The 15,909-nt window shown below is 38.8% G+C and overlaps 1 protein-coding gene across 2 annotated transcripts; it reads left to right on the plus strand.

Annotated features, from left to right (window-relative positions):
• The first annotated feature begins 7,907 nt into the window (after positions 1–7,907).
• LOC107807273 (putative disease resistance protein RXW24L) lies at positions 7,908–13,182 on the plus strand. 2 transcript variants are annotated; one of them, XM_075233350.1, is made up of 2 exons: positions 7,908–8,409; positions 9,885–12,675. In XM_075233350.1, the coding sequence occupies exons 1-2, from the start codon at positions 8,002–8,004 to the stop codon at positions 9,885–9,887; spliced, it is 411 nt and encodes a 136-aa protein (XP_075089451.1). In that variant the 5' UTR covers positions 7,908–8,001; the 3' UTR covers positions 9,888–12,675. The 2 variants fall into 2 exon arrangements, with proteins under 2 accessions (XP_075089451.1, XP_075089452.1); XM_075233351.1 differs by lacking the exon at positions 9,885–12,675 and adding an exon at positions 12,686–13,182 and having other exon boundaries at positions 7,941–8,409.
• The last annotated feature ends 2,727 nt before the right edge of the window (positions 13,183–15,909 follow it).

Below are 15,909 nucleotides of genomic sequence, written 5' to 3' on the forward strand. Positions count from 1 at the left end.
CTTGTGTTATGGATTTCAGAGGTTCATGGGATAAGTTTCTACTGCTTGCAGAGTTTGCTTACAACAACAGCTACCAGTCGAGTATTCAGATGGCTCTGTATGAAGCTTTGTATGGGAGATGGTATAGATCTCCAGTTGGTTGGTTCGAGCCCGGCGAGGCTAGGCTATTGGGGACAGATTTGGTTCAGGATGCCTTAGAGAAGGTGAATGTGATTCAAGAGAGGCTTCATACAGCGCAGTCGCATTAGAAGAGGTATGCGGACCGGAAGGTTCGAGATGTGTCCTATATGGTTGGTGAGAAGGTCTTACTGAAGGTTTCTCCCATTAAGGGTGTTATGAGATTTGGGAAGAAAGGGAAGTGGAGTCCGCGGTTCATTGGGCCTTTTGAGGTGCTTCGGAGGATTGGGGAGGTGGCTTATGAGCTTGCTTTGCCACCCAGCTTGTCGAGTGTGCATCCGGTATTTCATGTTTCTACGCTCTAGAAGTATATTGGAGATCCGTCTCATGTTTTGGACTTTAGCACGGTTCAGTTGGATGATTATTTGACCTTTGATGTGGAGTTAGTAGCTATTTTGGGTCGGCAGGTTCGGAAGTTGAGGTCAAAGGATATAGATTCAGTGAAAGTGCAGTGAAGAGGTCGGCCTGTGGAGGAGGCTACCTAGGAGACCGCGCGGGAGATGCGGAGCAGATATCCTCACCTATTTAAAGCTTCAAGTATGTTTCTTGACTCGTTCGAGGATGAACATTTGTTTAAGTTGGGGAGGATGTGACGACTTGGCCAGTTGTCTCATGAGTCACCGCTCTGTTTCCCTCATTTCTACTTCTTTATGCTTCGTTATTCGTGTTTTATGTGGTTGAGTTGATCGGTTTGCGTTCGGAGTAGATTTGGTAAGAAGTGAGACACTTAGTCTCTTTTAAGAGGGTTTAAGTTGGAAAAGTCAACCGGATGTTGACTTATATGTTAGAGGGCTCGGATGTGAGTTCCGATGGTTCGGTTAGCTTTGAGAGGTGATTTATGACTTAGGAGTGTGATCGGAGTTGGTTTTGGAGGTCCGGTGTAGAATTAGGCTTGAATTGGTGAAGTTAGTATTTTGGCAATTTCCGGTTAATAGGTGAGATTTTGATCCGAGGATCAGAATGGAATTCCGAGAGTTGTTGTAGCTTCGTTGTGTCATTTGTGATGTGTGTGCAAAATTACAGTTCATTCGGACGTGGTTTGGTTGGGTTTTTGATCGAAAGAGTATTTCAAAGGTTTTTAGAAAACTTAGGCTTGAATTCGATGTGAATTGATGGATTTGGTGTTGTTTGAGGTGTTTTGATGATTGGAACAAGTTTGAATGAGGTTTTAGGATGTGTTGGTGCTTTTGGTTGAGGTCCCGGGGGCCTCGGGTGAGTTTCGGATGGTCAATCGGACCATTTTTGGCTTGAGAAGTTATAGAATTGTTGTTCACGTGTTGCGAAGATTTTGGGCTTCGCGATCGTGTAGGTTATGTCGGGATCGCGTAGGAGGAAATTGGAAGGAAGGAAATTTTCCCTTCGCATTCGCATTTGAGGGTTCGCGTTCATGGAAGGCTAGATGGTTGTGCTTCGCGTTCGCATGAAGCTTCCCGCATTCACGTATAAGGATTTGTGGTTCAGGGGTCATTGCTCTTCGCGTTCGTAGCTGAGGTCTCGCGTTCGTATAGTTTGGAAAAGGGAAGCATCCGTTTGTATAGAGTGTTTTTGAGGTCTTGGAATTTTGCTCTTCGCGATTGCGAGGCTTGGGTTGCGATCGCGATGAAGGAATATCAGAACTGGGCAGAAAGTTTATAAGTCATTTCATCTGCGATTTTGAGCCATTTTCCCACCATTGTTGATCATTTTAAGAGCTCTTTGAGGGAGATTGAAGAGGGATTCAAGAAGAATTGATTGGAGGTAAGATTTATGAACCTAAAACGTAATTCTATTGTGAAATTAACCTAGAAATTCATGGAACCTAAGCTAAAATTAGAAGAACTACGGCTTGGGATTTTGAACTTTTGAATTGGGATTTGAAAGGCCATTTGAGGTCGGATTTGAGAACTTTTGATATGTATGAACTCGTGGAAGGATAAGTAACCCGTTGATGTGAAAATTTCTGAGTTTCGAGAAGTGGGCCCGGGGCTCGGGTTTTGCTAATTTCGGGATTTTTGATATTTTTCGATTGTTTTTGCTTGGGTTTTGTTCCCTTATCATATTGTGACGTATTCGTTCTGATTTTGGATAGATGTAATGCGCGTGGAGGCCGATTCAAGGGGCAAAGGCGTCACGAGCTAGAGTTGTAGCCGGTTCGAGGTGAGTAGTGATTGTAAATGATGTCCTGAGGGTTTGAAACCCCGGATTGCACATCGTAGTGCTATATTGAGGTGAGACACGTGCTCGATGATGAGCATGGGGTCGTTTACTACTGTGGATTGTGACTTGATCCGTCCTGATTGATGATTTTACCGCGTATTTGACTGAAACTTATTTGTTATCATCATGATTTGGACCGATTGCCATATTTGGGCTTCGTGCCAATTATTTGAACCCTTCGGGGATTTTTATCACCGTTTCCTCACTATTTTGACATATTACTTGAACTCAGTCCTATTGTTTACTACTGTTTTACAAACTCAGCCACTTTTACTCAGATTTGAAACTTAAAGGATATTTCTAGTGATGTTTTGGGCTGAGAACTACTGTTTTACTAATGCCGAGGGGCATGTGATGATTTTCGGACTGAGTGAGGCCGAGGGCCATATGTGAGGATATACTGGGTGATATGAGGCCGAGGGCCTGAGATACTTTTATACGCCGCGAGGTGGCTTGAGTGATGTGAGGCCGAGTGCCGAGTGAGGTGAGGCCGAGCCGAGAGATGATGCCACGAGGTGGCTTGATATAGCGTTTGGGCCGTAAGGGGCCCCTCCGGAGTCTGCACACTCCAGTGAGCGCGGGTACCCATTATGATCTGAGAGTGAGCCCGAGGGGCTGATGTTGTACTGGGTGATTGATATTGTGCCCAAGGGGCGGATTTCTACTTGTTATTTACCTGCTAAATTACATGTTTTACTTGTTTTAAAGAGATTTCATTCCACTTCTTCACTGATTTACTGCTTTGATATAGAATTGCTTTGTGCCTTTACCTGTTTTCATGCTTTCAGCCATTATTTATAATTATTACTCACTGTGTCGGAGTACTCACATTACTCCATGCACCGTGTGTGCAGATTCAGGCATCGCAGAGTCCGCTCCTGAGTGCTGATCCTCCCAGACCAGGCAGTGTTCCGGAGACTGCGAGGTAGCTGTTGGCGTCCGCAGCCCTCCCGTGCCTCCCTTATCTTATCATTTTCATGCTTTTAGAACTATTGTATCGGATTCAGTGTTTAGTAGACTTGTATTGGAATTTCTTAGTTGCTCATGACTTGTGACACTCCGGTTTGGGCTGTGTCGTGATGGTTTCTACTATTGTTATAGTTATTTCCGCAAATTATGGTTATTATATCATCTTTTAGAACTATTTATAGTATTTAACTGCTTAAAAGAGGTGGTTTATTTTGGTATGGCTGGCCTTGTCTTCACGAGAGGCGCCATCACGACTGGATGCGGGGATGAGGTAGTGACACAAATGCTTGAATCCATGTTCAATATATTTAAATATATTCACGTGTGAAAATGTTGTTTCTATTAGTCGTGCAATTTTCATGATTCCGTATTTAATTAATCTAAACTCAATGTTTGAGATACTATATTCTCATGTGATTGGAACTAAATGTTTAATTTTAGGATAGTTTTCCAATACATGTTTCTTTCATTACGTTGCTAGTCTTTTTTGAAAATTGTTTAAAAATATCAGTAGTAGTATAACTTGGGGAATAATATAACCTTGTTTTCATGTGTTTGGATATAAGTTAAGATTAGCATGGTATTATGATACATATACTGTACGTATACTTTAACATATTAACGTATGTTTACTGAAAATTTCTTTCGACACTTGAATCCAGTTTAACTAGGAATAGTATATTCATAAAGGATATCACAATGGCCCCCATGAAGTTGGTTAGACTAATCTTGAATGGCTCTCACTATTTTATCCACTTTCTGTTACTTTAAATTATTAGTATTAGTTTTTTGTTGTTGTTTTTGTTTCACCATTCCTGCGTGCTTTGGTTGTTATGTCTATTTTCCTTTTATTAGATGGGACGACCTCGAGCCTCTTTTTGATTGTTTATTTTCTTTTGTGTTCTTTTACCTCAATTAGAATATCCTTAAAAGCTAACTAGACCGAGTATGCAACCGTATTAGTTATGGGATTTGGGGAGTGCCTAACACCTTTTTCCCGAGTCAATTGCTTATACAATACATAATGGCCGTACAAATACACTCAAGATGTTCAAGAAGTCTCATTTACCTAATATAAGTAAATTACAATTTCTACACAAATTAGGAAAGCAAGCGAGAAAAAATGAAGTTGTTTCTTTTGAAATCATTTGAGTAAAGAAGGTACCCCTTTCAATTAAAATACAACATCGAATGGATTTCTACTTTTAACATGGGAGTTAATAACTTTAAGCTTAGTAGAAATTCTTTTTTTAAGTAAAACACAACCTCAGGCAGTTTAAGGGGATATAATTGAGAAACTAATTAAATTAAAGATTTAACAATTATTGAAGTTTGAAGTATTGGAATGTATATATATATATATATATATATATATATATATATATATATATATATATATATATATATATATATAAATACGGCGAGGTATTGAAAACACTGTAGGTTCCAACATAAAGGATCACATCAATAAAGGGATTTAAACAGTTAAAGCACTTGAATTGATAACAACAAATAAACACAACAACAGAAAGTGCACGGCATCACCCTTCGTGCTTTTACTCTCGTTCTCACCATAAGAATCAATATTCACTTTTATTCTTTCTTGTTGCGGCATGCAACCCGATCCCAAATCATATAATACCGTTGTGGCGTGCAATCCGATCCCATTTCACATAATACCATTGTGGCGTGCAACCCGGTCCCATTTCACATAATACCGTTGCGGGGTACAAGCCGATCCCATTTCATATAATACTGTTGCGACGTGCAACCTGATCCCATTACCAATTGAACCTGGGAGGGAAAAAATAATTTCAAATTTTCGCCAATTTCGGTCGGTATACTTGAATTTTTTTAATTAAAACTTATTTTGGTAGATAATATGCAAGTATGACTACGTCTTAGTTAAAGATTGACCAATTTTCGACCGATATCAATGGAAATTTTTGTGTGTTAGATGTAGCAGTGTTTCTTTATTGTGGGAGCACTATTTGCGACCGATGGTGGCCGATATCTTTGTGAGAAATATTTTTTTTGACTTTTGCGATCAGTTTACCTATTTTCCGACCGATTTCGGTCGGTATTCCGTGGACGATTTTTGATAGTTTTCTAATAGTGAAATGTTCTCAAGTCTTCAATTAATTATTTTGCTATAAAATAGTGCCACCACCAATTTTTTTATTATTATCAAAGAACTGGCCCTACGTCTGTATACCGTGATAACTAATGACACTTCATGTGGGGTCTTTTGAAGTGGAGCTTTGGAGTAATGGTAAAATTGTATTCGTGTAACCTATAAATTACGGGTTTGAATTGTGGAATTAGTCGCTGATGTTTGCATTAGGGTAGACATCACCCCCTTGGGGTGCGACACTTTCCTATACCCTGCCATAGATTTTTCCCAGCTATATTTAGGTTTTCTTGGCAAATACATGTTTGTTCATAATTTTATTCATATTTTGGCAAATTCCCAAACCCCAAACCCAAATCCCAAAACCAGCTCAAGAGCTGGTTTTGGCCCAAAATATTACTATTACATTTTTTAAAAATTACCCCAATTTTTGAATTTTATAAAAGAATCCACCATTTATTATTTTATAACAATTCTATTTCGTCTTCTCGGTCATCTGATAGTGTATTATGTAGTTTATTATATAAAATGATAATCTTGTACCAAATTTATTTATGTTCAGGACTATGAGTTGCGATAGTATAATGAATGTTATTGATGAAGGTACTGTTGGGTATTTGTAATAGTTCTTAGAACTTATATATTTCATGTTTTTTAAAAAAAAAGTGAAATATATTTTAAAAACTGACGTCTAAATACATTTTCATCTTCAAACCAAACTTCACCTAAATCAAATTTTTCAAAACAAAATTAAGAATCTATGGCAAAACGCTAGATAAGAATGTCACGAAAAGTTGCAAGGGAACTCCCTTAAACATTGAAAGGCCATAGCCCACTATTGCTCCCAAACGCACACGCAAGTATACGTGGTCGTGCAAGTAATATAATGATAAGTTGAGTGTCGAACTCACAAAGAGTTGTGTAAACTACTCACTAATTCGCTAAAATTGTTATTCAATCCAGGTAAAAACAAAGTCCAATAATATGATTATATGATACTACGATTCTAAATAATAACTAAATTATCAAGTAACGAGATGATTGTTGTGTATTCAGTAGATACAAATATTCCAGAGTTGTGATCGATTCACCAATCGTATTGTGTTATAATTAACTCTCCATTTCATATCATTCACTCATGGTTGCTAATTAATCGATAAATGCTCTCATAGCCTTCTCCGAAGTACTACTCACCTATTCTCAATAGATTAACGCCTATATTCCTATGAAATCAATCTATTAAAAACGTATTAAGATAACGATATTTAATTAAGCATGGTGACTAGGTATATTCCTATCCTAACCACAAATCCTCTCCCGCTAAGCGTTAAGATCATGCTCTCTTCAATTCTTCTCTAATCTAAACACGACTTTCCCAAGCATAGCATAGATAGTAAATAGAGCCTAACTGTTGGCCAGACAATTAAGCAATTCAACACAGAATTAAAGAAACAACCATATATGAGTGAATTATAATCAAGGTCAAGCTAATATCAAACAACAATATTCATGGCTAAATCACAACCCCAAAATAATGGGTCTTTATCCACTCATGATATAATCAAACAATTGCATAAGTATTGAATCAATTGGAAATACTAGAAAAACATGAAGAAAACTGAGAATTCTTTGCTTCCTCACGATCCCGTGTGTATCTCTACTCCAAAGTGGCGTCTCCTCCCTAAAAAATAGGTTTAGTCTTGCTTTTATATCAGTTGGGTAGGTCTAGGACCGAAATAAACTTGTCCCGGGCAAAATAGGACACATTTCACGTCACCAGCGCCCAACCCGGCGCCCCATTATTTGTGCATACTGTTTTTGGCGTCACAGGTGGCGCCAGGCACTGCCTGTGGCGCCCAACTGGCCCTTTTTCCCGGTTCGTTCGTGTTGGCTCAAATCTCGCGTGTTTCGCCCAGTTCTGTTTAGAATTTGAAAAAACGTAAAACATGAAAGGTGTAGCCCTTTGAGTTGCATTTTCAACCATTTATTGTGGAGCCCAAATGGAGTTCTGAGCAAAAGGTTATGTGTATTTTACTAGACAGTGCGCAAAGTTGACCCCTAACACGATCCCGACTTAATTCCTTGGGCTTTTACTGAGACTTCAAAGTTCCAAATCACTTGAATTCATTCCATAACATCTATATAGCTTGGAATCACTCCTACAAGGCATAAAACACATCGTTAGTGCAAAACATTAGTGATTAAAGCGCAAACTCAACTAAAGTACAGTAAAGTAGAATGTAATAATCGACTAAAATACATAATTATAGCCTATCATCACCCACATGGAATCCACTTGCAAATATCTTTATTGACTACGGCCACCTGTCATTCACACTCTTGTTAAATTGTCATTGGCTACATTAAAAATAAGAATAAAGAAAGACCGTAATTTCGAACACGAGTCAACTCTTTTCCACATAACTACATTTTCTTTGTGTGTGTGTGCAACAGCTGCATGAAGTGAACATATTCCTCTGAAAAATTCTCCACTCCCATTTACATTCTTGTTTACAAAAGAAAGAAAGATGGCAGATGCAGTGGTGAATTTTCTGGCGGAGAACCTATTGCAGCTATTAACTGATAATGTAAAGATGATTGGAGGTGCAAAGGGAGAGTTAGAGAATCTGCTGAAAGAAGTTCAACACCTAAAAGGCTTCTTAGACGATGCTGCAAAATTACCAAGTGACAGCGAGCAGTGGAAAGTGTTTGTGGAGGAGATTCAGAAAACGGTACATAGAGCTGAGGATACCATTGATAAGTTCGTGGTTCAGGCGAAGCTGCACCAAGAGAAAAATAAAGCGGGAAGATTCTTCGATGTGAGCCATCTCGCTACACTTAGAAATCTTGCAGCTGAGATCAACGGCATCCTTGAGCAAGTCAAGAAACTTCGCGAAAACAATCAACAAGCTTTTCAGCCCACTAAATCGATACCGGTATGCCTGAAAACCAAAAGCTATTTCTTTTCTTCTTTTTTTCTTCCAAAAAGAGTACGCAATCATTGCATCTGAAGTTCATCTATTCACTATTCTGCACTATATCACAACAACAATAATAATAATAATAATAATAATAATAATAATAATAATAATAATAACGACATCTGTATTTGTTTGAACATCTGTACAGATGTCATTGCAAGTAGGTAGAATAGGAATCCGGAACAAAAATGTGGTTTTTTTTACTCAAACTACACAAATAGGTGGTAAAAAAAAGTTACATTTTTATATATAGCGCCACAATACCTGACGCTATACATTAACAGTAACGGAACCGTTAATGCATAGCGCCATGTATTGTGGCGCTATACTGTAAAAGCTGACATGGCCAGGTATAGCACCACAATACCTGGCGCTATACATTAATGGTTCTGTTACTGTTAATGTATAGCGCCAGGTATTGTGGCGCTATAATAGATTTTCCTGGCCCCACCAATAATTTCGGACTTCAATAATTCAAAAGCGTATAGTGCCAACGTTTTTGGCGCTATACATATAAAAAAAATCCGGCTAGCCATTTCCTATATAAAGAGGTTAGGATTGTATAGAAATTCATCCAAAAAAATTTGTTAACTCTTGTTGAAACGTTTATTGTTCTTAAATTCTCCAACAATTTTTCATTATGTCTGAAGAGCATAGAATAAGAGTTTCATTATATTGGGGGGGTGAGGTTGTGATGGAGAATAATTCTGTGGGCTACAGTTTACCTGCTCAGTGTCATGTTAAATTGCCACTTACAATAGAGTACGATAAATTGATATCGTTATTATGCAAAAAACTGAGTGTGAGGAAACGTTCAGTTATAGTTAAAGTAACCGGAAGATATCCGTATTCCATCACTCCACAAGGGGTTGTTTTTTACTCGAAGTTTAACATCGACGATGATGAAACTTTGAGTGATTTTTTGAGGACTCCGGACGAATGTCGGGAATTTCTTGTAATCACAATGCTGGAGATGTACGTGAAGGTCGAAGACGTTCCCAAAAACGAGGTTGTGCGTAGCAGAGATAACCCTCAGTCATTGGGTGGTTATTCTGGAGCAGTTTTTGCCGGACAGGTTCCGGATGAAAGAGTTTTCATTGATTTAAACTTATCACCGGTGGCGAATGAGCAACGAGAAAATAATTTATACCCTGCTTTCCATAATTCACTAGACGAGTGGTAAGCTTTAATTTTCATTTGTGTTAATTATGTATATTTTTGGCGTACTTGAATTTGTATTAACGCTCATATATTTAATATGGGGTACCGACCGGATATGAATTTTACAAGTGGCCCATCCGGTAGTCATCACCTAATTGAAAATGTCCATCATGAAATTTCATCATATTACGACTTGTAAGTGAAGTGATATAAAACCATATGGATATCATTTATTAATTCAATAGCTAATATTTTTGTTGGTTGTGCAGTGAAAACGAGCAAGTTGAACCACCTGTACTCACTCAATTAACGGAAAACGACGTATTACATCGGGATCTGGCAGATGCACAGAGTGAGGAACAGAACAGTGATTACGATAACAATGCCGATCCGGAGACGAGACACCCTTTTTTCGTGAGGATGGTGATGAAGAGGATGAGGAAGAAGGACCCGATTTGAAGAGAGACCCACCTAGACGAAGAGTGTACGAGTCCGAAGTGTCGTTTCATTCAAGGGAGATTCCTTACATTGATAACTTGCCAACCGTGCCGGATATGGAAGCTCTTACAAGAGATTTTGATGAAATCCGGACAGCAATGTGGGATGAGTCTAGACCAACGGTGCTTGCAAAGGGGATGCTTTTTCCTGATAAAGCACGCTTAAGCAGGGCTTGTAAAATGCACAACGTAAAAGAGTGTCGTGAGATGCAGGTATGGGAGTCAAGTCCGATGGTATACAAGGTTGTTTGCCGCAAGTGGTTTTGGCCATGTAATTGGATGTTGTGTGCGACCAAGAAGAAGACAGATATGTGGAAAGTGGGTAAATATATTCCCACCCACACATGCGAAATGGACACATTCAACGGTAATCACTTCAACTTGGATATTGACTTGATATCTCTTATACTTATTCCGCACCTCGAAGCATCCATAAGGTATACAATCAAAGAGTGCATTACATCAGTCCACCAGGAATATGGCCATACCATTATGAAAAGAAAGGCATTTCTCGGGCGCAAACGAGCATTTGAAATTGTCTACGGTAATTGGGATAAGTCATTTGCATCTCTGCCAAAGTACATGGCCGCACTGCAGAACTTTAACCCCGGGACAGTTGTTGAATGAAAGCTTGAGCAGAGTCCGGGAACACCAGAATACATATTCAATTATGTGTTTTGGGCGTTTATGCCAGTAATTGATGGTTTTTTGCATTGCCGGCCCGTAATATCCATAGACGGAACTCATGTCTATGGAAAGTACGATATCAAGCTATTGATAGCCGTGGCTGTGGATGCTAATGGACAGATATTTCCTCTAGCTTTTGCTGTTTGTGACAATGAAAGCACAGAGACGTGGACGATATTTTTGAACCACCTGAAAGAGCACGTTGTCAAACAGCATTCAAGTATTTGTCTAATATCTGATCGGCATGGTGGTATATTAAGTTCTGTGGAGAACTTGCTTGCATGGCAAGAACCTTATGCATACCACCGTTACTGTGTGAGACACTTTAAGGCCAATTTCCAGAAGGCACATCCCAACAAGGATCTACATGATTTGATGTGGATGACAGCAATAGACCACCAACAACATAAATTTCGGAGGCATATGGATTCTATCAGTCAAGAAGACGAGGCAGCCTATCGTTGGTTAATGTGACATGACCCTGAAAAGTGGACGTTGCATGCGGATGGTGGAAGACGATGGAGAATTCTTACTACAAACGTGTCAGAGTCCTTCAACGGGTTATTAAAGTCAGCAAGACGATTGCCCGTCACAGCCATGGTGCGGATGTCGTTCAAGCAGATGGCGGAGAGGTTTGTTGAACGGTCTGCAGCTGCAACGGAATTGATGGAGAGGGGTGTTGAATTTATGCCAGTGCCTATGAAGAGATTTGAGAAATACAGACGACGAGCACATTGACATTCATTTTTGCAGTATGATAACGAAAGAGGTATTTTTGAAGTTCGCACCGCTATCCATAATAATCGAGGTAATAATGTACATACTGTAAATGAATCTGCAAGGTTATGCTCCTGTGGGAAATGGTCCATTTACCACATGCCTTGCTCACATGCCATCAAGTGTTTTCAACGTGTTGGTTATGCAGAGACCAACTATGTTGATCAATAATATAGTGTTTCCAAGTACCTAAACACATATACTGGTCAGTTGCAGCCAGTGGGTGCTGAGCATTATTGGCCTCCGGAACCATTTAAAATGGTGTGTAACAAGTCCTATTTGCGTAAAAGACAGGTGCAGAAGAGAACACGTATACGGAACCAAATGGATGTTAGTGACACCGTTTATGCGCGCAAATATGGTATATGCTCGCAAACAGGACACGACCGTCGTAAATGTCCTTCAGCTGGTTTGGGTGGCAAAACTAATCAAGCTCGTGGTGGGTGTTCTTCAAGTGTACCTAACTACCCATGAGTTTATGTTGTAATAATTAGTTGTTATGTCTATGTTGCAAGATTTATGAAATAAAATTATGTTTGTTAACTATGATTTGTACTTTTCCATTTTACCTATTTAAATATTAATTTAATAAAACTGTCCATATATTTGTTATGTATTTGTTGTCTTGTCGAACTGAAAAGGCTGACCAGCTGACATAAAGTTGTCTTGTCAACATCATGATATTTAACACGCAAAATATAGCGCTATTACATAGTACATTATGTGTGTGTTGTCTTGTCGAACTGAAAAAGCTGACCAACTGACATAAAGTTGTCTTGTCAATATCATGATATTTAACACGCAAAATATAGCGCCATTACATAGTACGTTATGTGTGTCTTCTCTCGCCTATAAATAACGGGCTCATTGTAATTATTTTGTGTGCTCAAAATTTAGTAAAAGCAAATATTTCAATACAAGTAAGGTTTTTTTACATTACAGACAAATTTATTTCACAAATGGCTCAACCTCTTCGCCTACCAAAGTGCAACTGTGGAATAGCATGCTTGATGCAAAATTGTTGGGACGGTGGTGAAGTTGGACGCCGCTACTGGCACTGTATGAACCAATTGTACAAAGTTCCTGATGAACCTATTTGTGATTTTCAGGAATGGGTCGATGAACCATGTTATCAGGAATGTTACAGAGAACAACTGCAGTTTCTTTATAATACATGTTTAAGACAACGAGAAAAAGAAAAAGAAAGCAATACAATCATTGCAGACTTGAGGGCGAAACTGAAGGAGGTGGGAGAAGAAAAATGGAAAACGCAATGGAATTGTGAAGCACAAAAGGAATGTAAAAAAAATATAAATTGGAACTTGCGGAGGTGAAGGCGAAACTGAAAGATGTAGAAGAAGAAAAAGAATAATTGCAAGAACGATTTAAGTGGTTGGAGCGGAAAATAAATGGCAACAGGGGCTAAACAGGTCATGTATGTGTTTAGTGTATTTTTCATATTTCATGTATTTTGATTGTGTTGGCCTGCTATGTTTGTGTTTGTGCTGTAGTAATGTTTTCCTTGTTTGTTGTACTAAATTTTATTTTAATTGAAGTAGAAGTTAAGTTTAACTGCTTGTGTTGTTCTACATTTTATTTTATGAAACTATCAAACGAATGGAGAACTAAAAAAAGTAATGAGCATATTCAATTAAATATTGTTTTTAATTTATACAAAAATATTGTCTGGGCAATGTCAATGTGTCCCGCATCCGGTGTGTCTCAATGCAGCCGTTGGCCTGAGGCGCATCCCCTCCCGCCCGGGTACACTATCAGGATCATCATCATCAAGTCGTCTCCTTATAGCTGGATGCGGCGCAGGATGACATGTATCCGTGGTGCTGTCAGCTCCAGTAGAAGGCTACATAATAATATGAAACTTAGTATAGGAAAATACATAATAATTCACAATAATTTATATTGTCTTACCATCATCATGTCTGGATCCTGAATATAGTCATCTATCACAGCATCGCATGAACCCTTAAAAAGGAAATTAATAAAGTTAAAGAAAATAAATAAGTTACAGTTAAAACAAATTCAAATTCAATACTAATAAATTCATACCTGCGCATGTGATGTGGAGCCATAACTCAGTCGGCGCCCCTTATAAAAATCTTGGGCCGGTCGATCCTCAACAATGGTGGACGGGCCTGGGAAGTATTTACCCCAATCCACTCCTTGAATATCCGAGCCCGTGATCAATAATTGACCCGATGGGGTCACCTGCGATGACACTGGAGTTTGATAAATTCCAAGGTTGTAAGACGGCATGTCCGTCTCATGCATGCCACCTGCCATATCAGCAGCAACATCAGCAGCAGGAGCCTCAACGCCCCCTTGCTGGGGATCACCTCCTCTCCGCCCACGACAACGTCGTCCGGCACCACCTGCACGTCGGGCACCACCGCTTGTGGGATACCATGACCTCGATGGTACTACGTTGGGTCCATATAATCAGCCTCGTATGCCAAACGCTGATCCGATCGGGCTCGCTGCAGTGTCTGGGCAGCCACATCCATGAATCGACGACTATACTCCTGCATGGCCACATGATCGTGGACATAACTCTGCATCTGCTTCCCCATATGATAGACGGTATGCAATCCAATCGCCTGCACAAAGTAAAATATATTGTCACACCTCCTTTTTTGCCCGCGCCCGCAAAGAAGCGCGGAAGGGAGTTTTTCCAATTGAAGGACAATCGAAACGGGATTATTATTAAAGAATCAGAGTCGCCACTTGGGAGATTTATGGTGTCCCAAGTCACCGGCTTTAATCCTGAATCGAGGAAAAGAATGACTTTGTTTAACAGTCCGCGTACCAAAAATCCGAGTAAGGAATTCTGTTAACCTGGGAGAAGGTGTTAGGCATTCCCGAGTTCCGTGGTTCTAGCACTGTCGCTCAACTGTCATATTCGGCTTAATTATATGATTTTTTACAATTATGAACTTATGTACAAATTTTAACTCTTTAAACGCTCTTATTATTGTTATTTTACAGAGAATTGCAACGTTGTGAAAATGTATCTCGAACCACGTCACAATCAATGTACCCGTGGTCGATGATACACTTTGACTCCGTTGAGATTTGGATTTGGGTTACATCAATGTACACCCGCGTTTAAGACAGTAAATTATTAAAGGCGCGCCTAAGTGACTAGCGCATTATTATTATTAGAAGGTCGTGAAATCTTGCTAAAACGGCCCATCCGAAGTCTAATTAATTATTAACCATTTATTGAGGGCCCCGCAGCTTGCGTTTTATTTGGCGAGGCTCGTCTCATTTATTTTTAAAGAACAATCCTAAAATTACTACATTTCTATTTAAGTTTGTCTCTAAAATAAAAGAAAATAATCCTAGTTAATTACATGCTTGAAAAAGGCCATCATTTATTTATCGGATTAAAGCGAGCGCAACTGGAAAACTGCAATCAAACTTGCGTAAAAGGAGATTATTTCATTTCTTATTCTATAAATCAATATTACTGAAATTGAAAATACGGAATTGACAAGCAATACATATATTCAAAAGAAAACTAATTATCCTATAACTAATTTAAACCCACATTGTTAGATGAAATGAACCATTGGAACTAATTGTTTTCAACTACTTGAAACTAAGCCAACCTTAATTACTAATGATTATGAAAGTTTGCTTAAGCTGCTTTGATTAAATGCACAAGAAAGTTATGGCCTCGGTTTTAAATCTTACGACCAGACTTACATACTATTAGGCGTGTTATTGCTTCTTTTTTTTTTTTATAGAAAATATAGGCTAAGATGAAGCGCTATTAACTAAATGAAGCTAACACATACAAAATTTGCTGATTTTTAAAGAAACATGAACATTGGCTAACTGATTATTCCCAACACTACACTTACCCGAGTGTTCATTCAAATTCCTATCTTTCAAAGTTTAAGGAATCGCTATGTTCACTCAGAGTTATCTGTTTATAGAAATCTATTATTTGCTATCATCACTGTTAATATAAACAACGGGAAAGCTGGAAATAAACTACTACACCAAAGTACAGTCCATAGTCTGTTACTAGTCTAAATGGTTCAAAATGATAGAGGCGATCCTAATTGACTAGTTCTTGACTCAATATAATTCAAACAAACGAAAAATGACAACATTAGACTGACTATCACTACAAATATTCATGTGAACATAGGCTGGAAATACTACTTCATTTCATTCCAATTCGAGGTTACACCAATGAATTCGAGCGTGTACCTGGTATTGAAAATATAAGAACAGGAAGAAGGAGTGAGTAACAGCAGTGGTGACAACCAAACAGCAGCAACCTAGAAACAGATTAAAACCAGCA

Source organism: Nicotiana tabacum, chromosome 16, assembly GCF_000715075.1.
Source record: "Nicotiana tabacum cultivar K326 chromosome 16, ASM71507v2, whole genome shotgun sequence".
NCBI lineage: Eukaryota > Viridiplantae > Streptophyta > Magnoliopsida > Solanales > Solanaceae > Nicotiana > Nicotiana tabacum.

What these genes read in the sequence shown, in the direction of transcription:
- LOC107807273 (XM_075233351.1), top strand. Translation starts at nt 8,002, where the DNA reads ATGGCAGATGCAGTGGTGAATTTTCTGGCGGAGAACCTATTGCAGCTA. An exon ending in AGCCCACTAAATCGATACCG is followed by an intron (nt 8,410 to 12,685) that starts GTATGCCTGAAA and finishes TGTGATTTTCAG; the next exon opens with GAATGGGTCGATGAACCATG.